The sequence below is a fragment of the Vigna umbellata genome, chromosome 2 (genome assembly GCF_029865625.1).
Source record: "Vigna umbellata cultivar VRB3 chromosome 2, Vumbellata_1.0, whole genome shotgun sequence".
Classification (NCBI taxonomy): Eukaryota; Viridiplantae; Streptophyta; class Magnoliopsida; order Fabales; family Fabaceae; genus Vigna; species Vigna umbellata.
Window position 1 is genome coordinate 42,338,925 of NC_142166.1, and position 21,787 is coordinate 42,360,711.

Consider the following 21,787-nt stretch of genomic DNA (forward strand, 5'->3'; position numbering starts at 1 on the left):
ATATATAATATTATATATATATATATAAACTTATTAATTCAATTGCTCAACTTCATTAATTATATATTATCTTAATGATAAATTTCATATAATTTAATTTTTTTTATAGATATGGTTATTTAATAATAAAATTTACATATTTTTTAAATATTACATTGCTCGTCAAAAATAATTGAAATGATAAACATTTAAATAATTTTAAAATTATATGAAATCTTATATACAAAATCAAATTAATAAAAAGAATAAAAATTAACGTTTGAATGGATTAATTTATAATTTAGATAAATTTTACAAAATGATGTGAATGAATCTTTATATATATATATATATAGATGGATAGATAGATAGATCAAATTATTATTTACATATCTTTATATAAGCAAAGTATTTTTTCTATAATTTTACTCATTTTGGAAAAATGATTTTCTTTTATCTTTCTTCTAATAAGATAGTTTTAGATAATTAATTAATGAATGATCTTTAAATTAAAAAAAATAAAATAAAACACAAACTTTAAAATTGTTTTCAAAGATGAAATTGTTAGTAAATTTGTTAGGAATATCACATCAACTAAACATAAAATTAATATTATAAAAATTAATTTATAATATATAAATAGATACAAATATCATTTTATAAATTATTTTATAAAATTGAATTAAATTTAAAATTCATTTATTAACAAAACACTTTACTGTAGTAGTAAAAGTATTCAGATAACTGAGTCACTAGAGATTTTCAATAAATACTTACCAGAAAAAAAATAATTAAGTACATTTCATATAGCTTTTTTAGACATTGTATGATGATTAATATTAATGTATACTATCTAAATAAAAATAAGTTTTTCAAAAGAAATATATTTATATTGTCTAAATAAAAAATAAGTTTATCTAAAAAAGACTTAATTATAAGATGAAAATTACACTCAACTATACACAATAAAGATTTTTCATCACATTTCTTCGTGTCAAAGTTTATATATAAAATATATTACTAAATATTAATAACTATTAATAAATAATTAATAAAACAATAAATCCAACAAATAACAATTTTTATTAAGATAGATTTTACACCATAACTACAATATTGTATTAAAAATTAAAATTAAAATTTAATTTAATTTTACAAAATCAGTTAGAAAAGGTAAAATTTATATTATATTATATATTTTTAGTTATTCAAACACTTTCAACAAATATACTTAAAATCAAAACATCTTAAAATGCATAAGAGAAGTAATATCCAATATATGAAAATTTTTTAATTTTATTTTTATTAAAAGTAGATAATTGTATGAGTATAAAATTAAAGAATTTCATAAAATAAAAACATTGAAGGATAATATAAAAAAATCCCTGGATCAACAAAAATCTCAGGAATTGTATGGGTAGATCTGACAACAATAAAAGGACGATGACGTAAGATATGTACACTTAACACTAAATTCATACCAAATTTCTGTTCTCGTAATCCTTTGTATGATCATTAACTTGAGCACGTATTTATTGGTAATTACATCAAAGCTTGGTTCCAAGAATTCCACGAATATCAGCTACTTGGGTGGACAAAAATTACACTTTTTGTAGACCAATGCAAAAACATAAATAAAAAAATAACGTGCATTTTAATTCCTAAAGATTAAATGAGAATTCTGAAAACTCAAGATGTAGAAATTAATATTAGCCTACAAAAAGTTTGACTTATTGTTAGAACTTTATATAAATGTTTACTGAAAATTCTACGTCATACTACACTGAATGGTGATGGTTTCTTTCTCAATATGGATTAATTTGTTTTTGAAATTATTTTTCTAGGTCGATTTTTTTTAAAAAATTCATTTAAAACCAAGCCATATCTTGTTGGCATGATTTCATTGTAAAAAAATCATCACTATTTTTTATAATTTCTGACTCGTGAAGCTGAAGTTGTCCGTGTAAACTGCTGAATTTATGGAGATGAACAAGAATCTCCATTAGGATTAAATGTAATTAATCATACATTAATTAAAGTCGTGAAAGGTTTGAACAACTTTTGTTTAAGCTAAACTCGTGTTTGAATTGAACCACTTCTTCCAAAAGTAAGCTTCTAAAGTCGTACAAGAACTATAAGATATCTTTCAAAAATATACTTCAATGATTTTGCAATTTCTACATAAATGAGTATATTGAGTTACACATAAGTCATACAATTATTTATACAATTATTTCACGACTCCTTTAAAATTATTAAAATACAAATTTATTAATATGAAATAAAATAAAATAAATTAATAAATATAAAAAATTAAAATAATTGAAGTTGTTTGCCACAAATATAATTATCATAACAAATTAATAATAAAAACTTTGTACTTAAGTTATACTATCTTAATTTTTCAATTTTTTATACCGTAAATTTATTTATTTTATTTTATACAAAAAAAATTGTGTCCTAAGAGTAAGATTTTTATCCATGAATATTATGTTATTCTAATTTTTGTATAGGCTTAATATCACCTTTGACTTCAAATTTTATCTGACTTTGTTTTGATGACTCATTTTTTTTAGTGTTTGATATGGTCTTAATTTTGATAATTTATGCTTAATTTACTTTTTTTTATGACGTTATCTAAACCATTATTGATAGATGAATAATGTTTGTCACGTGTCACTTCATGATTTTTATATTTTTTTAATTTAAAAAAGTTCTTCACGTATTTTGTGTCTTATATTTAATTAGTCTTAATTTTTGTTAATTTTGTTCAATTCAATCCAAATTTTAAATTTTATAAGTTTTAAAATTAGATAAGAAATTGTTCACTATTTTTAAAATTAAAATCATACAATTATTTGACGACTCCTTTAAAATTATTAAAATACAAATTTATTAATATAAAATAAAATAAACTTATAATATAAAAAATTAAAACAATTGAAGTTGTTTGTCAGAAATATAACTTTATCATAATAAAATAATAATAAAATATTGTACTTAAGTTATACTATCTTAATTTTTTTCAAATTTTTATACAGTAAATTTTTTTTATTTTATTTTATATAAAAAAAATTGTGCCTTAAGAGTAGGATTTTTTTTTCCATGTATATTATGTTATTCTAAATTTTTTATAGGCTTAATATTAGGGATGGCAAAAAAATCCGCGCCCGCGGATATCTGCGGATAAAATCCGCAACGGATAGTTGGTACCCACGGATATTTACTATCCGCGGGTTACGGGTAGCGGGTTTTTTAATACCCGCTTATAAACGGGTCGGGTGCGGGTATTATACTATCCGTATCCACGGATATCCGCTACCCGCAAAAAATAAAAATAAAAATTTAATTTATATTTTATTAAGTTAAATTTAATTAAAATTAACATTAATTTATATTTTATAAAGTTAAATATAATTAAAATTAAATTTTAATTTATATTTAATTTAATATATATTATATTTTATATATTTTTTGTAATTTTATTTAAATTTTATTATAATATTTTATAAAAATATATTTTTTTAAATATTTATGGGATATCCACGGGTATCCACGGATATCCGCGGGTTTTAAAATATCCGCGGATATTTTTTAAGCGGATATCCGTGCGGGTAGCGGGTCGGGTAGCGGGTGGATTTTTTTTTGTCGGGTCGGGTTGCGGGTAGGCACTATCCGTGCCCGACCCGATCCGTTGCCATCCCTACTTAATATCACTTTTGATTTCTAATTTTGTAGACTTTGTTTTGTGAGTATTTTTTTTTCAGTGTTTGATATGGTTTTAATTTTGATAATTTGTTCAATTTATGTTTTTTATGAAGTCATCTAAATCATTAATGATATATGACCAATGTCTCTCACGTGTAATTTTATAATTTTTATTTTTTAATTTTTTCTTAATTTAAATATGTAAAAAATAAGTTCTTTACATGTAACGTGTCAATGTTTTATATTTAATTAGTCTTAATTTTTATTATTTTTGTTTAATTTAGTTACAACTTTTATTAATACTATTCAATTAAGTTATAATTTCATCCTCTCTAACTTCAGATTAAATTTAATTTTTATTAAATCCATATTTTTATTAAATATTTATTTTATTATTTTTAAATCAACTCTAACTATATTATTGAAATATAATTATTATATTTATGCTTGATTTTCTTTACATGTAAAAAACAGGGTCAAAGTTTGTTTAAAATTAATGAAAATTTCTTCTTCTAATTTTAAAAATAAAATATAATTTCCATTCTAATTTTAAAAATAATGAATATTATTCCTTATAATTTAAAAAAAAAACTTCTAATTTTAAAAATAATGAAGAATTTTCCTTCTAATTTTAAAAATAATTTTATAACTTTAAAAATAATGAAAAAAAACTCTTTTAATTCTAAAAATAGTGAATAATTTTTCATCTAATTTTAAAACTTATCAAATTTAAAATTGGGATTGATTTGAACAAAATTAACAAAAATTGTAACTAAATTTAACAAAAATAATGAAAATTGTGACTGAATTGAGTACAAGATATTAACACATGGAATTAACACTGACATGCAACATTGATACTAACTTGACACGTGACATTGTCACTAACTTGACATGTGACACTGATATTGCCACGTGACACAATATTGACTTTACACGTGGACAACTCTTTTAAAATTAAAAAAAATCTCAAAAAAATATTTATTTTATTTAATATTAGTAAAGAAATCATCAAGATCAATGCTAAAATGATCTAATATAAGTACGATTTTAGTTTTAAAAAAATTAAATATATGATTAATTATATTTAATTTTAATAAAAGTCATCTTTTATTTCTACGACTTCAATTATGTGAGCTACATAATTAAAAAATTATTAAGATAGTAACAATATCTGTAAAAGCAAATTAATCCATATCGGTAAAAGAAAAAGTTATTGTAATGGTCTTAATATTTATTTTACTTCATGTGTATACATTATTCTTGGTTTTTCCATGAGTACACGACAAGTTATACCTGAAATAAAAACTCATATGTATGACTCCTACAAGAGAACGATAATTCTGCAACTCATTGTTACCAATTCTTCTCTATTAGAGATTTAAGTGAGTCTAAGTCTCATTAAATAAAAATGAGAAAGTAGAGCACTATGTAAAAATGAAAGACTCATTGACTCATTGTCTTAAGGTTTTAAGTAAAGAGTGGTGTCAATCTTCTATATGATTGTGCTCATAATTATGTCTTCCGGGTGAATTCCTCCTCAATAGACTCAACATTCTTCATGTCAAACCTTCTCAACCGTGCTACTTCTCCTCATTATCTTCAATATCAGACCCCACCACCATCAGTATCATCCCCTGTCAAGAATTAAGAGTATTCAACATTCACCATACATACTTTTAGTGTAAGTTATATCCTTCACCACGAAAAAGTTTCCTTGTCCAATTTTATGATAGTTACATATACTTTCTTTTTTATAATATATGAAGACGGTGTAGTATTTTAATTATTTTTTTGAGTCTCAATCTCAACCACCTTTATGACATATTCCACCAATTTTCATGTGGATCCACCATCTTAATTTATACTATTAAAGTATCCTACTCTTAATTGGACCCACCCCACTAGTAATGTGGTGTCATAATTCTGGCCCTTGTATTTATAAGTCTGTTTACTTGCATGCATAAATCATCAGTGGTTGATAGTTGATCCAGAAAAACCATCCTTCATCATTCAATACTCTTTCAATTGGTTGCAAACAATTAGGATTTTCTTAAACAATGATTAATACATATGAATATTGTTTCGGTTTCAATTTAAATACATCTTACTTCGTTAATCTTTCGAGACATATTTTAAAACTAAAATTATGATAAGAGAATTTTTAATTTCAAAATGAACATTAAATCTATTAACCTTTTTACATGGCTTAAATATGACCAGAACACAGAAGATTAAAGTGTTATACAATTTATTATTGACTTGATCAACCACTCATTCTCATCTTATTACGTTATGTTACTAAACTTCAATGAAGCTCTATGACAGATTGAGTGATGAATGCCAAATGATTACGTGGAAAGTTCCACATCAAGATAAGGCCAATTCATAGTTTATAAGTGGATGTAAACCTCATCCTACAAGCCGATTTTGTGGGGTTGAGTTAGGTTTAAAGTCCACCTCTAACAGATTTTTCATTAGATTTATAGTGCAGATTTTTTTGACAAAATTGAGAGAACATAACTCTGTCTTGGGTTTGAGTCAAGCTATTTTTACTAGTTTTTAACAGGTTTAATGTCTCAATAGGTCCTTATTTTTGTCTAGAATCTCAAATAGGACCCTTTTTTTTGCGTCTCAATTGGATGCTTATTTTTGTAAAATTGAATCAAACAGGACCTTTTCGTCAAATTGATCAGACGACATTAAATATTGTGTGACCTTACATGCTGACAGTGTTGTTTTAACACACATGTCATTAAAAACGTGGGTAATTTCTATTATTTTAAATTTTGAATTAAAAAATTAAGTTACAGGGCAAAGTTGATAAAGTTGGAAATCCAATTACAGAAAGCCTCATACTTGCAATTGCGATGTGAAAATCCAATTGCGATGTGAAAATATGGAAATGAAATTGGGGAAATTTTGAGTTTTAGGCTCGTCAGTCATCCATCATCCATGTGAAGCCCTTGTATAAAATCTGTTTTCGAAACTAGGGTTTCTCACTCGTCTTCTGCTCTCTGAGCACGCCAATCTGTTCCTCAGATTCAACCCTTCGCATTGAGCCAATGGGAAAAGCCTTCGACATGGGAGCCGTTCCGTTCAACTCCGACGGCTGGGGACCACCGTAAACAGCGGCCGTTGACGGTAGCAGCAACCTTCCTCTCAACGTTCCCTTTGCCCCCTTCTCCCATTCTGACAAATTGGGCCGCATCGCCGACTGGACCAACAATTTCAACAACCCGACCCGCTTCAAGAACCCCGCAGATTCCGTCTTCGACTTCACCAACGATGACTCCTTCCCGGCCTCCGCTGACGACGACGAGACGACGACGCCTCATTCCGCCTCGTTGATGGCAAGCCTCCACCGCGCCCCAAATTCGGCCCTAAGTGGTGTTTCCAACAGCAGCGTCAGCTTTCGCAGCGTCGCGACGAGGCGTTTCCACCCCTGCTCATTCTGCAGACTCCAATCTGCTCCAGCAACCATAAGCATCTTCGTGTCAACTTCATCCCCAAATTTCACAGCCAAATGAAGACGAGTATTCCAATTTGACATATCTCGCCGGTCTATCAAAGTGGAAATGGCATCAGCCTTTTCTTCCTCCGCAATTTAAACCGCTTTGGTGTGAATCGCAATTGCAGAGAGAACGGGACTTTCTGTAAATGAATTTCCAACTTCGCCAACTTTGCCCTTCTGTAATTGAATTTTCATTCTTTTAAGTTAATTTTTTAATTTAAAATTTAAAATAATAGAATTCACCCACGTTTTTAATGACACGTGTGTTAAAATAACACTGTCAGCATGCCAGGTCACACAATACTTAACGCTGTCTGATCAATTTGACGAAAAGATCCTATTTAATTCAATTTTACAAAATTAAGGACCCAATTGAGATGTCAAAAAAAGAAAGGATCATATTTGAGATGCTTGAAGAAAAATAGGGATCACCTTTTTAATATTATTTGTTTGCTATACTTTTAAAATACTATGTTAATTTTTTTGATATATTTAAAACTTTATTTAATATATTTTAAAGACACAATAGAAAGAGTATAAAAAAGTTAATAGAAAATTTAAATTTGTTGAATTCAGAGTTTATAGTTAGCCCATAACGCGACCTCGCTTTACTATCCTTGTAATTTTGGTTTTCTTTTTGTTTCCTTTCATACCATTAATAGACAAAATTATATTACAAGTACATTGAGAATCTTTTGACAGATGGGAATAAATAGATATAAGTGATTCATGTAATATGATATTCATGTAACAAGAGAGATATTGAAACCGAGCATGCCAATTAAGTATTTATAATTTGAGGATTTTAAACAATACTTTTCCACAACTCTTTTTAACACCTCCAATTATATAAATGTGATAGTATTATGTTGAGAATAAATGTGACTCAAAGTATGACTATAGATAAAAATAACAAAATTAAACACTATACAATATAAAAGATTTTTTTGAAAATTGAAATGGCGTTGTTGTTATGATAGAGTTGTTATTATACTATTTATAGACTTTTTTTTCACGTAAGTTCGATTATATATGTATAATATGGAGTCCTACTCCCACATAAGACATGCAGTTGACACGACTTTTAATAAAAAATCAAAAATCTTATACATGTTGGACTATTACTGTCATTATGATAAAGGTATTGTTAAAACGATTTAAGCCTTTATCGATTATGATATCACTATTTTTTTATGTAGGGGTTTATTAGATTTGGTTATTTATGTGAGACATTGAGTCTTATTCCATATAAGACATTTGATTATACTTTTAATTTAAAATCTAAATGTTTTGTGAGTTGAAATATTATTATGATTATAGTGGGTTGCTGTTATAGCAATTTAAACAATCATCATAACAAACTATCAACTTTAATATCATTTATAGAATTTTTTTCATATAAAAAAATTTATTGAATTCGATTATATATATATATATATATATATATATATATATATATATATATATATATATATATATATATATATGATATTGAATCTTATCACATACTATATTGACATGGCTTTTAATAAAAAAATCTTCAAATAATATATTTATGAAATTTTCATTTTATATAAAATTTAATTTTGTAAGTTTTACTCAATATAAAACTTTGAGTCAAAATTATTTTTAATATGTTCAATGGTTAAACAAACTAAACAAAAAAAATGTGATTTTTCTTCAAATAAATTATGAAAAAAGTATTTCTAAACAATTACAAACTTTCCGAATTTACCCGGTATTAAAATGTATTTGCACTGCAGAATATAAAAAGGAGTGGTTTAGTCCTGTTCTTAATTTAAAATAATACTTTTGACAACTGAAATAATCATTTAACAACTGTATTACAATAACATAAATACTTAACTAATGAATTAAATGGAAGTTATCGTCCTCCTCGTTCAAAACAGTTTTTTGCGAATCACATGTCTGAATTACTGTATAAGGGTTGACGCTCAATATATTTATTAATTACAGGTGTTGTTATGAACGTGACAGTACACCACATGACTCGAAAAAGTAGTGAATAGGCTGATCTAAATGTACTGAAGATCTACTAGACATCTGGTACAAAATGTACATCCCATTAAAAACTGCAGTTACTTTCGAACCAAAATCCAATATTATTCATATGATTTTATTATTAGACTTGTATTCATAAATTTTTTTTCTGATTTGTTTTCCTAAAATCGAAATCGGTTTCTAAAGTAATGATCGTTTTATTTAGGATAAATTAGTTTTATATGGTTGATGGATAATCTTTAACATGTTTTTTTTAATATTTACATGTTAGAGTATATATTGGGTTAGATATATTTTTATTTTTTAAGTAATTTTTTTTTAAATTTTGGTTCAATTTATTTTTTAAATTTTATAAATAGATTTAGTTTTTTAGTTTATAAAAAAGTATTGGAGTTATTTATATTATTTGAAATATTTTTTTTAATTTTAATTGATAAATATTTAAAATCTTAAATAAATTTAACAAAATTTAATTAGAAGAACTAAATTGACTCAATTATAAAAATTATGAAAGACTAATTAATCCAAAGTTCCAAATAAGAATTTATTCCAATTTTTATCTTAAATTAAGAATAAAAACGTATTTAACTCGCATAAATAATGAGTAACAAAATAAACTTTAATTATATATTATGAAGTGAGTTTATTATTAACTTGTTATAAAAAATTGATTTATAAAGTAAATTTTTTTAAAATTGACATTGTAATAAAAATCCTTTAAAATGGAGACATTTATATTTTAGGCATAAGAATAAGAAATTCAAGGTGATATAATATTGACTTCATAATAAGAAACACAGTATATATAAACTTTGACGTTATACTAAAAGATGAGTTTCAACTTAATTTATCCTTAAAAAGATTTAATTTATAAAATACAAATAATTTAATTTATATATTATAAATTGATATTATATTTAGTTAACGTAAAATTGAACGTATGTCCATTACAATTAAATATGGACATTTCATGTGTTTGTTGACTTTATGGATGGTTTGATAGTTAGACGAGAATTAACAAACTTTGCAAAACAGACTATAGACTATGAAAGCATATTATAATATAAAGTGAATTTAAATCTAATAAATTTTAACTAAAATAATTTTGTAAAGTAAAGATTATTTCTAATTATATTATGTGAGATAGAATATGTAAATGAAATCAAACTAATAGCAGGTAAATTTGAGAAGTAAATATCTAGCAGATCAATTTGACACGTTCTCGTTCCTCTTTACTTCATTAAGTTTTAAGAAAAGAAAAAAATCAATTGATCCTATAGTCTTGTTCTCCTTGAAATTTTATGAAAAAACTCGCATAAGAATTAATTTTTATTTATTTATTAAATAATAATATGATTATAATTAGAGGAGTGTTTTCAAGACATCTATAAACATATTTTATATTTTTAATTGAAATAAGACGTCTATAATTATTAATGTGATTTTCAATAACTAGAACTAATACGAAATATTAAGAAGAATAGATTAAAATGTGAAGTGAACCCCCAATGTCAACAAAAAGAAGTGTTCCACAAAGTATCTTAAAAGAAATCTTAACGAGTTACGCATTGAAAATACAGTTCCAAAGTAAACCTTGTGAGGAATATTTTTGTGAAAGTGCTTGTTTTGTAAAAGGTTGGAGCTGGCAAAATGGGCCCATACTGTACGCATCCTTGTAAATTATTACTTCCTGCACCCATATTTTTTCTTCCTGCATCCTATAATTGTCAGAATATCAAACTTGTTCCTGTGATAGAAGTTATGAGTGGGAGCGTATTGAGTGTTATTATTGTTGTTTGTTGGAGGTGATTGTGGATGTTTGAATTTCAAAGTTTTTGAATTGTATATTAATAAAAAATTGTATTTCAAAACTTATAATTTCAAATACACATTTTTAATTTACATTTTAAATTATATATATGGATTTGAAAATATTTTTGAAATACATTTGTAATGAATATTTTGAAAATACCATGGATGGATCCACGAATCAAATCAAATTATAGTACATTACTTTGTCTCATGATCCCAAACTGTTCAGAAACATGTCAGCTTGTGACAGTTGAAGAAAAAATCTGTAGCAGGGAACAGTAGTTGATACACTTACATTTACTTAACATGATTTTTGTAACGAAAAGGTGAAAACTAATGTGTTAAAATGAGTGTAAAAGTATCTGAAAGTAACTTTTTTTCATATGTAGCATCAAACAATTATGTCTATGGGGTGCTCTTGATCATCCACAAGCAACACCTGAGACCCTTCTTCAATAATCATTGCACCAGCTTCATTTGCTCTACTAAGATGTTCGCAAGGACTTACGGCAAATCCAACATGAGCCATTTCCCCTGCATCAAGCATCACGCTCTGGAAACCAACCAACTGTTTCAGAGGGTTTCCACTTTTCTGGATTTTAGGCCTCATAAACAGCAACACAGGATGCTTCCCCACCATGCTTCCATGATTTTGAACTCTCACAGTGACCGAGAGTGACATGCTTTGGCAGGTTTGTTCTCCCAACTCCGAAACAAGTTTGTACCTTACGGTTTCTGAATTTTCAACCGTGAAATGAGTGGATGATTGGTTCAAGTGAAGCTTGTCATGTGTAACAGAAACAAACTCATAGGAATACTTCGAGTAGCTCAGTCCATAGCCAAACTCATACACTTTTGGACCTTTGTAAAATCGGTAAGTTCTCCCAGGATAGCCCGTAGAAGGATCGGCTCTCATTCTCATGTCTGTCATGGGTACTTTGATGTAATCTTTTGGGTACCAAGTAACTGGAAGTCTTCCTCCTACATAGTATTCATGACAGGCAGCAGCGCACACCATTTCGGTAATAACAGAGTATAGTTAAAACACGAGTAAAGTGAATGATATTTTGATTAAAAGTTTTGTAGAGTCAGAAACTAATAAAAGTTAAAGGGGACATTGAATTGATAAAATAGCAAAGAAATCACCTGGGTTGTGGTCGCCAAAGATAATCTGTGCAAGTGCAATGCCTCCAAGTTCTCCGGGATAACCAGCCCAGAGGATGCCTCCAATTTTGTGGTTATACTTGGCTGAACTGATATCTACAGGCCCTCCACACAGCAGCACCAAAATAACTGGTTTTTTAGAAGCTTCGGCAACGCTGTTGATGAGTTCAAGTTGCTTGCCCGGCAAGTCTAGATGAATGCGATCACGTTCTTCCCTCTCTTCACTTTGATCCAATCCCATAACCAGCACCACATAATCCACTTTTTTTGCAACTTCTACTGCCTGCTCGATTTTAGCCGAAGAACACTTTGGTCCACCATCACACCCAGGATGATAAACGGCGTTCTTAACGTAGTGCTGAAAGCCTTGCAATATTGTGACAAATTTACAAGGAGGACCAGCATAGTTTCCAAGAAGAGTTAGTGGAGAAGCATTGGCATTGGGTCCTATCACTGCTAGGGAAATACTGGGGCTTGTTATTGGAAGTGGTAGAAGTGTGGGAGAGTTTTTTAAGAGGACAATGCCATTTCTTGCAGCTTCAAGAGCAAGATATTGGTGCTCTTTGGAACACACATGATTCGGACCAATCATACCAAATGGGAGACTGCTTGGATTTCCACCAAACAGGCCTAACCTCATTCTAATAGAAAACAGGTTGTGAAGGGCACGGTCTATTTCAGACATGGATACTTTTTTCTGCAACACTGCCGATTCAGCATGATCCGTCAGATAACTTCCACATTCCACATCCATCCCTGCAAAGTTTAAAAACATATTCACTGCGATGCATCTGAAAAAATTGTTTGAGATAAAAAAATGTCTCCATTCTGGTATAAGATAGTTTAATATTATTTTGAGACTTAAAACAAATCTAGTTTATGACTAACTTCTGATTGTTATTGAGATAATAATATTACTCCAACTATATCCTCATTCAGTGATATCATAATTATTAGTCTAGAAAACATGAATTAAACAAATATTAATTTAAAAGTTTAAACAATTTCAATGTAATTTGACGGAAAACATAGCTCCTATAACAATGGTCAATGTAATTTTTTCAGTAAGCACCATTTCTCTTTAAAAAATTCTTGTTGTTTCGTGAATTTTTTTTAACATTTTCCTAATATATCATCCCAACCATTTTTAAAATCCACAACGCACTATTTTTTTCTATTTAAAAAAATCTCAAATTAGTCACTTTGGATTATATTTTTTTTCCTTTATAAACAAACGTGTGCTCTTTCTCTCTAAATTGTAGCTACCAATACTTTTATAATTTAAAACACTTTTTGTTTCCAATGTGTTTTTAAAACTTTAAATGTATTAACTAAACATATTTTATTTATAATTTTAAATATTTTTTAAAATTGTATTTCATAAATTTCACTTAAATTTTAAAATACACATGCATAAGTTTGCCACCATAAATATTGGATAATGATATTTTGACAACAATTTTTTTTTACTAATATTTTAACATCATTTATATGTATTCTGTGATTAGTTCTATAATTACTTCATAATTAATAATAATAAGTATAAATACCAAGATAAAATATTGTTAAAAAATGTGGTGAATATCTTATCTTATATTAGCAAGCCTGCGTGGAAAGTAGAAAGAAAGTCTTCTTGTGGGGGCTCACATGTCGGAAAATAATTAACAATAATTTGTATTATTGATATGCATGTTAATGGTATTATTGATAGAAGAAGGGAAAATACAAAAATGGGAACCTTAGAAACCTAAAATGTTAAACGATTACTTAAAATATACAGAAAGGTAACATAGGAAATACTAGTAAACATATTATGGTACCGAGTATAACTGGGCCAAGGCATCGATTTTGTCATTAATATGGTTGAGAATGAATAGCATCGTAAAGCCATGTTACTGTAAACCGACAGAAGAAAGGTGATAAAGGTCTCTACGTATACATGCGATTTAGGTAATCACCCTTTAAGCTATTTTGTGGTTTTAATTAGCGACCAAGATTTAACAGTGCCATTAGCGACGAAGAGAGAGACATACCAGCACGAAGAACATCAGCTACAGCTTCCTCCGCTGATTTCGTAAACCCTTGCTGGTCATGTATGATCCCGACTGCTCCACAATCCGACGTAATATAGCCACGGAAATGCCATTTTTTTCTGACCGTTTTGGTTAACAGGTTGAAATCCGCACAGCTTGGAACTCCGTTCACGCGGTTGTAAGCACACATTATCCCACTGGCCCCTCCTTGCTGTACGCAACTCTGAAACGGTGGCTGGTACGTGTCCGCTAAATCTTGCAAACTCACCTGAAACAGATCTTATCCAAGAGTTCAGAAGAAAGAGAAAAAGGTAATTGAGTGGTGTGTGGAGTGAAGTGGTTACTTACGCGAGCATCGAAGAGAAAGCGATCGACGCCCTTCCAATTGTCCAGATCGTAAGCGGTGAAGTGTTTGCAACAGGCGGAGGCTTGAAGGTGGCCCCTCAACTTGCCGCCGTGGAAGGAATCTCCTTGGAGGCCTCTGACGTAGGAAACTGCGTAGCGAGAAGTGAGGAGAGGGTCTTCGCCGGGTGTCTCTTGCCCTCTGCCCCATCGCGGGTCCCTGAAGATGTTGATATTGGGAGCCCAGAAGGTGAGGCCCTGGGCCTGGGCTGCATTATAGATTGCGCGGGCTTCGATCCCAATGGCGCGTCCGATTCGGTACCAGAGGAGGGAGTCGAAGGTGGCTGCACTGAGGATGACCTGAGGGAAGCTGGTGGCGGAAGAGATGGAGGCATTGAAGTGGATGCCGGGGCCGACGTTTCCTACGCCGTGGAGGGCCTCGCTCCACCACTGGTAGGCGGGAATGCCGAGGCGGGGAATGGAAGGAGCAGTGTTGACGAGTTGGGAGAGTTTCTCTTGAAGTGTGAGTCTGGAGAGAAGGTCTTTGGTTCGTTGAGGGATGGGGAGTTTGGGGTTGCAGAATGGGTAGGATTTGGAGGCAGGATTGGACCAATCGCAAGCGAATGGTGGGTTAGATGAGTGAGCAGTGTGAAGAGTCAGGAAAATGATGGCTGCAAAAGTGAATCTGATGTCCATTGCTACACTCCCATTTCTCAATTATTGTTCCCTCCCACCATTTTATATCCCATCTTTTTCACCTCACATTGCCTCTATTACTCAAGACACAAACAAAAAAGGGCAAGTGGCTACAGCTCACGCAAAAGGAGAGGGAAGAAATACAAAGGTTAATACTGCAGGGGTGGAGATTCAAACTACATGAACTTTCAAGCGTTGATATATAATGCCATTGATATGAATAACTACAAAATGTACTCAAGCATTGTACTTATCAATATAGCCCATATTACCTAGTAGATAAAAGGTGTACATAAAGAAAATTTGTATAGGTCAAATTGCTCATAAAAGCTTTATAAATTAAGGCTATCTCTAAAAATAATTCTTTAAAAATTAAAAAAGAGAGAGAAAAGATAATGACTTATAAAAAACCTTACGTACATACAAAATATTTATTGAATGAAATGTATACTTAGTATGGATAGTCAAATTTAATTAGTTAAGATGAGACTATATCAAGTTTATAAAGTCGAATCAGTTAAGTTGAATAAATTCAAATAAGGTAAAAGACAAATTATGTTTGAATCAATTTGAGGTTGAACTATAGTATAAGTTAATGAATTAAATCTTATTCAAATTAAGTCAAATTGTGTTAAGACAAATTTCGATTCAGAACATACTTGAATCAATTAAGTGTTTAAAATTAATATAATTTTTAAAATATTTTAAATTATTTAGACCCTTGTTCTAAGTATTTTTAAAAAGGGTTAAATATGTTTTTAGTCCCTGAACTATCAAGCGTTTTTATTTTTCGTCCCTATTTCAAACTTTGTACGATTTGATCCCTGTCCTTAAGGAAACCATTATTTTTGGTCCTCCAAAACAAACGGCGTTAAAATTCGGGTGATGTGGCTAACGTATAGCCACGTGGGATGACATGTATCCTTTCTAACGTTTGCCACATGTGTTTACATTTTAAATTGAAATTGATTACTGATTAAATGAGATGACGGAGATAAGGACTTATATACTTACTAAGGGATGAGATCTTCTTAAGCGAATCAAAGACGAGCAAAGACGAGCACATAATTTCAGCTGGAAAGAAGGTTGAAGGTGACCCGCAAAAGGGTGGATTTCATCTTCTTCAACATTGCTGTAGTTGGTTACGTAAGTTCATTTTCCTCTTTCGTTTCGTGTGAATGGATGGATTTGGGATATAGGGTTTTTGTTGGGAGTAGTCAAACTTGATTTAGTTTGGAAATTACTGTATCAGGGAAATGGAAGTTGACAAAGGAGGAAATGGTTGCACACGAAGGAGTATTGGTTCTGGAATGTCCGAAACATGTGGATCCTCCTCTCACTTAGCTTCAAGAAATTGTGGTTGTGGGAAAGATTGTTGCTGTTGAAGGCAACTACATTGAAGAACAAAGGGAGACTATTTTATAGATGTAGAAATTGGGCAGTAAGTGAGAAAATGTTTTACTTATTGTGATGAAGTTTGTATTCGTGATTTGTAATTTCTTTTGCAGAGTACTTCAAGTTGTAACTACTTTGAATGGGTTGATGAAGGAGACTCTAAATTGAAGGAAGCTTACAAAGGAGGAGTGAAGAAGTTGAAGTCTGTATTGAAAATGTTGTGTTGGATCTAAGGAAGAAGAAAGACAAGTTGAAGAGGAAATTAGAGCAAGAGAGAAAAAAGTTCAAAATGATGTTGGTCTTGTTTGTGTTGTCATTATGGGCATTAACAGTGATGTTTTGTATTATGTTTGTGCTGAAGATAAATTGTAATTAGATTGGTAATGTTGTGTTGTGGATGTACTTTGAAGTTTTAAATTGAATAAAATGTGGACAACATATGTGATTACGTTGTGTTATGTGCATTTCTGTTTTATTTTAAATAAAAGAGTTTGACAGCATAGTTTATAAAAATCTCAACCAGTAAAAGCATTATACTGGTATGCGTAATTTGGACATGTGAATGAAGTCTTGAACCAGTAAAAGCATTATAAAGAATGACCAAGTATCATTGGATGTGGATGGTTTATATAAAAATGTGACAAAAATACTTATAACATCAGAAAGCACAATGTGACAGCAAAAAGCACCAGTGTTGAACCTGATAAGGTTTTTCACTTATAACATCAATCTTGCAAGATTATTGAACCTGAAAACATACATCAAAAATAGCAACTCTGTCTATTGTAATATGCCAACCCCCTACTGCTTTGAAAATAACTAATCCAACAAGTAATTTAAAGCACAATGACTGAAATGGACAGTGGACAATGAAGAGTAAATTGTCATCGAAGTACAGAGCATTGCATTCAACAAAAATAACACAAGAAATTACAGAAGTGGTCCCCGAGCAGTTTAATTAACAGAAGAAGTGGTCCCCTAGTACTTTAATTAACATTGGATGTGGTACACTATATGACAAACAAGTTGTCCAAAAAATATTGTGCCCACTACAAATGGTCTCCCTAAGTGGGTCCCAATCAGTACATTATAGCATTAAAAAAAGTCTGTGGATGTCAATTGCAACTTGCTTGAGACCCTAGAAATTGTGCAGCCAATCTTGAGGATGTTCTTCTTCCCCCTTGACGCATATGTGCAGCCCCTCTAAGTTGTGATGTTCTTTGACCTTGTGAGGTTGATGCAGATGGTTCAGCAGCCGCTGCAGTTCTTCTTGCAGATCCTCCCCTTCCAGTTGATGCAGATCCTCCCCTTCCAGTTGATAAAGATCCTCCCCTTCCACCTGATGCACTTCTTCTTGCAGATTCTCTCCTTCCAGTTGATGTAGATTCTCCCATTGCAGATGTGCCTCTTGTGTCCTGTCAAAGGCTTAAGGTAGTTAGATTTGACATAGTTATAAATAAATGAATTTGTAAATAACATGTTCAGGAGGAAGTACCTTGCTTTTCTGCCCCCTTTTACAACTTCTAACATTGTGTCCATATGCATTACAACTGCTACACTTCATACCAATATTTTTCTTGGACAACTTTGAATGGCTGACATATTCATCAGCTTCTCTTCTTCTTAACTTTTAGGCCTCCCAGGAGGTGTTTTTAAGTGGGTGGCAGTAGTGGGGCAGTGTCGGATGTAGGCCAAAGTTGTTGTCCATTGATTAGAATTATTTCAGGTGCATAACAAGTGTTATAAGCATGTTTCTTGTAATATGGATGAACATAATCTTCTGGGTTTTCTAATTTATAATGTATGGCAGCAACAACATGTCTACAAGGTATTCCAACCAAATCCCAAAAGTAACAACTACAACTATGATTACTTATATCAACTACAAACTTGTTCATTGTAAAGCCATGAGTGACTTCAAATTTAGCATCCCCTGCCCAAACTAGAAGCCAATTCCCACTCTTTTCAACTTCCCTATCAAGTCTTTTTCTCGGTTTAGGCATAACATCACCAGGATAATTGATCACTTTTTCTCTAAGTGTTGCAAACCTACTCATAATATATGACCTAATCCATTCCATCATAGTAATTATAGGTTTGTCTCTTGCCAGCAAAATAGTACTATTAAATGACTCAGTCAAATTATTGATCAACACATCACATCTAGGATAAGCACTAAATGCATGTTACACCAAGATTTAGTTGGAATTGTCATTAACCAATTATAAGCATCACAATTCACAGTCTTCAACTCACCCTTTTTTTTTTCCCGGTCCTGAAAGTATGTTGCCTTGGCAGCCCCTATCATAAGGTCTCTAATGAGTAGTCCTCCACCAAATTTCTTCTTATAGTTGTTGTACAAATGCCTTAAACACAGCCTGTGCTCCACCCCATTCAAAATCTCATCAAATACTGCCATTAATCCCTGTCAACAAATGCCAACAGCCTTTAATAAAGTAACTTAACAATTTCAATAAAAGAGGGAATGAAAAAACATATTGATGTATAAAGTAACTTACCTTTTGCTGATCCGAAATAAAGATCCACCGTTGACAATCTATGCCACCAATATCACCCAGCAGCAGCTCAAAAACCACCTCCATGTCTCTTTGCATTCATTTTCAACCACAGCAAAAGCTAGTGGGAAATATTGGTCATTAGGGTCTCTTGCCACTGCCACTAACAACTGACCTCCATATGTTGTCTTCAAATGACAACCATCAACCCAAATAAATGGCCTGCAACTACCTAAGAACCCCTCTTTACAGCCCTCTAAACACATGTAAAATGCCCCAAACCCCTCTTTACTCTTACCAACTCAGCCACATAATCATACAAACGTCCATATTGTCGTTCTCCATCACCCACTAAAGAATCCATAGCAATTTCCTTTGCTCTTCCTGCTTTCCAAGGAGAAATTCCAACACTAAAGGACTTTTTGATTTCATCTATGATTTGGTTCACTGTCATGCCTCCCACATTTACAAATCTGTCTACCAATACTTGTGCAATCCATTGCACACTTGCACTTTTGTTACCAAAAACCCTTCCACACTTGTGACGTCCAACGAGAGTTTTCACTCTAAAAGTTTCCCTTCCTCCTACCTTGCTAGCCATAATTACAAAACCACATCCCTTTTTACAAACTGCCCTCACTCTCTTCAAATCATTCTTAACAAACTTCACTTCTTTTCCATTTAATACGCTATGCTCCTGTAGGGCACTTTTAAAATCTTTCAATGACTTAAACTCCATCCCCAATGTAAATTTGAAGCTCTTGGACATATCATCTGCTCTATACTTTGGAAACTTCCTCCTATTCTCACTAATAGCCTCATCACTATCCACATTTGAAGATAATTCATCAGTATTGTAATATTCATTTATCTCATGCTCATGCTGTCCAACATCTTCGTTAATCATAAATGACCCCTCACCACCACCGTTTCTTCTCCTCACACTTTTCTTCCTCTTTTTCATTGTACTCCACCTCTCTAAAACAGGATTAATATTTCTTCTTTCTTCCTCCACCCTCTCATCCTCCATCCCGAACCCATCATCATCATTTTCCATTCTTTCCTCTTCACTATCATCCACATTTTCCACCACTTCTTCCTCAGCCACATTGCCCTCTTCCTCTTCCTCATCAACATAAGTCTCTTCCTCACCCCTCTGTACATATTCGTCCTCAACATTCCCCTCTTCCTCTTCGTAATCCATTAGGACATCTTCTACTTCCACATTCCCCTCCACCCCACCAACATAACCATCTTCTTTATCCACTGCATCATCTTCTTCAGCCACATAAGCATGTGCTTCACCAACATAACCATCTTCTTTATCCACTACATCATCTTCTTCAGCCACATAAGCATGTGCTTCACCAACATAACCATCTTCTTTATCCACTGCATCATCTTCTTCAGCCACTGCATCATCTTCTTCAGCCACATAAGCATGTGCTTCACCAACATAACCAACTTCTTCATCCAGAATAGCATCTTCTTCAACAACATATGCATGTATATGTTCGACCTCTTCTTCCATATTTACCTCTTCCTCCGTCTCTTGTACTGCCTCTTCACCAAAACACAGAAACTTAACTTCATCTGGCTGACTAGGTTGTACATGTTGGACATAGATTTCAACCTCATCATTATTTGCCTCTGCATAGTTAGCAAGAACAGTGCTTCACTGTCATCACTGAGTAATCTGAGGTTGTTCATCGCCTTTTGTTTTGCCCCCTTCCACCAAAGCTTGAACTTCTGCATCATACTTGAATTTTTTCTTTAACATATCCCACTGCTTCAAAGTAAGACCACATGTCCGGATTAATTCCTTTTATAACATGTATTTCTCCTCCCACATATTCTATTCCCTTATTCTTCACGAACTTCCCCATGTGATGCAGAGAAAAATCAAAAACCATTGCTAATCCTACATTGTAAAATGCAAATTTTACTCACACAATGCACAACAAGCATGGAGTGACAGTAACGTAAACGAAAGAACAAAATTCCTTCTAAAAAATCACCTTCCTTCACACACAATGCAAACGAACACTGGACCACAACAATCGTCAAACCAAATGATGGAACCACAACCCTAATCGCGACTTAGGTTCAACATACAACAAAGTTATCACCCTCGTCTTTGATTCGCTTAAGAAGATCTCATCCCTTAGTAAGTATATAAGCCCTTACTCCGTCATCTCATTTAATCAGTAATCAATTTCAATTTAAAATGTAAACACATGTGACAAACGTTAGAAATGATACATGTCATCCCACGTGGCTATACGTTAGCCACATCACCCGAATTTTAACGCCGTTTTGTTTTGGAGGACCAAAAATAATGGTTTCCTTAAGGACAGGGATCAAATCGTACAAAGTTTGAATAGGGACGAAAAATAAAAACGCTTGATAGTTCAGGACTAAAAACATATTTAACCCTTTTAAAAATAAAAAATCAGAGTTAACTCTCATATAGATTAATATGATAAAAAATTTATTTATCAAAAAAATGTAAAATTTGACATGATAATTATTAATTTTTAAATTATAATTACTAACTATGTTCAAGACTTAAAATTATTATAAAAAATTATATAAAATAGGTAAAG

At 31.2% G+C, this 21,787-nt stretch overlaps 1 protein-coding gene and 1 pseudogene across 1 annotated transcript; both read right to left on the reverse strand.

Annotated features, from left to right (window-relative positions):
• Positions 1-11,213: 11,213 nt before the first annotated feature.
• LOC148204059 (putative beta-D-xylosidase 7) lies at positions 11,214-15,390 on the reverse strand. The gene is made up of 4 exons (XM_088106912.1): positions 14,581-15,390; positions 14,233-14,500; positions 12,182-12,955; positions 11,214-12,016 (listed from the first exon to the last, which is right to left on the reverse strand). The coding sequence occupies exons 1-4, from the start codon at positions 15,268-15,270 to the stop codon at positions 11,427-11,429; spliced, it is 2,322 nt and encodes a 773-aa protein (XP_087963038.1). The 5' UTR covers positions 15,271-15,390; the 3' UTR covers positions 11,214-11,426.
• Positions 15,391-17,780: 2,390 nt separating this feature from the next.
• On the reverse strand, positions 17,781-21,376 carry LOC148204060 (uncharacterized; annotated as a pseudogene).
• Between the last annotated feature and the right edge of the window lie 411 nt (positions 21,377-21,787).

Excerpts from the sequence above, each read along its gene's own strand:
- LOC148204059 (XM_088106912.1), bottom strand. The coding sequence starts at position 15,270 with ATGGACATCAGATTCACTTTTGCAGCCATCATTTTCCTGACTCTTCAC. Across the intron at positions 12,956-14,232 it reads AGCTGATGTTCTTCGTGCTG|GGATGGATGTGGAATGTGGA; the intron begins GTATGTCTCTCT and ends TAAACTTTGCAG. Across the intron at positions 12,017-12,181 it reads CTTTGGCGACCACAACCCAG|GAGGAAGACTTCCAGTTACT; the intron begins GTGATTTCTTTG and ends AATACTATGTAG.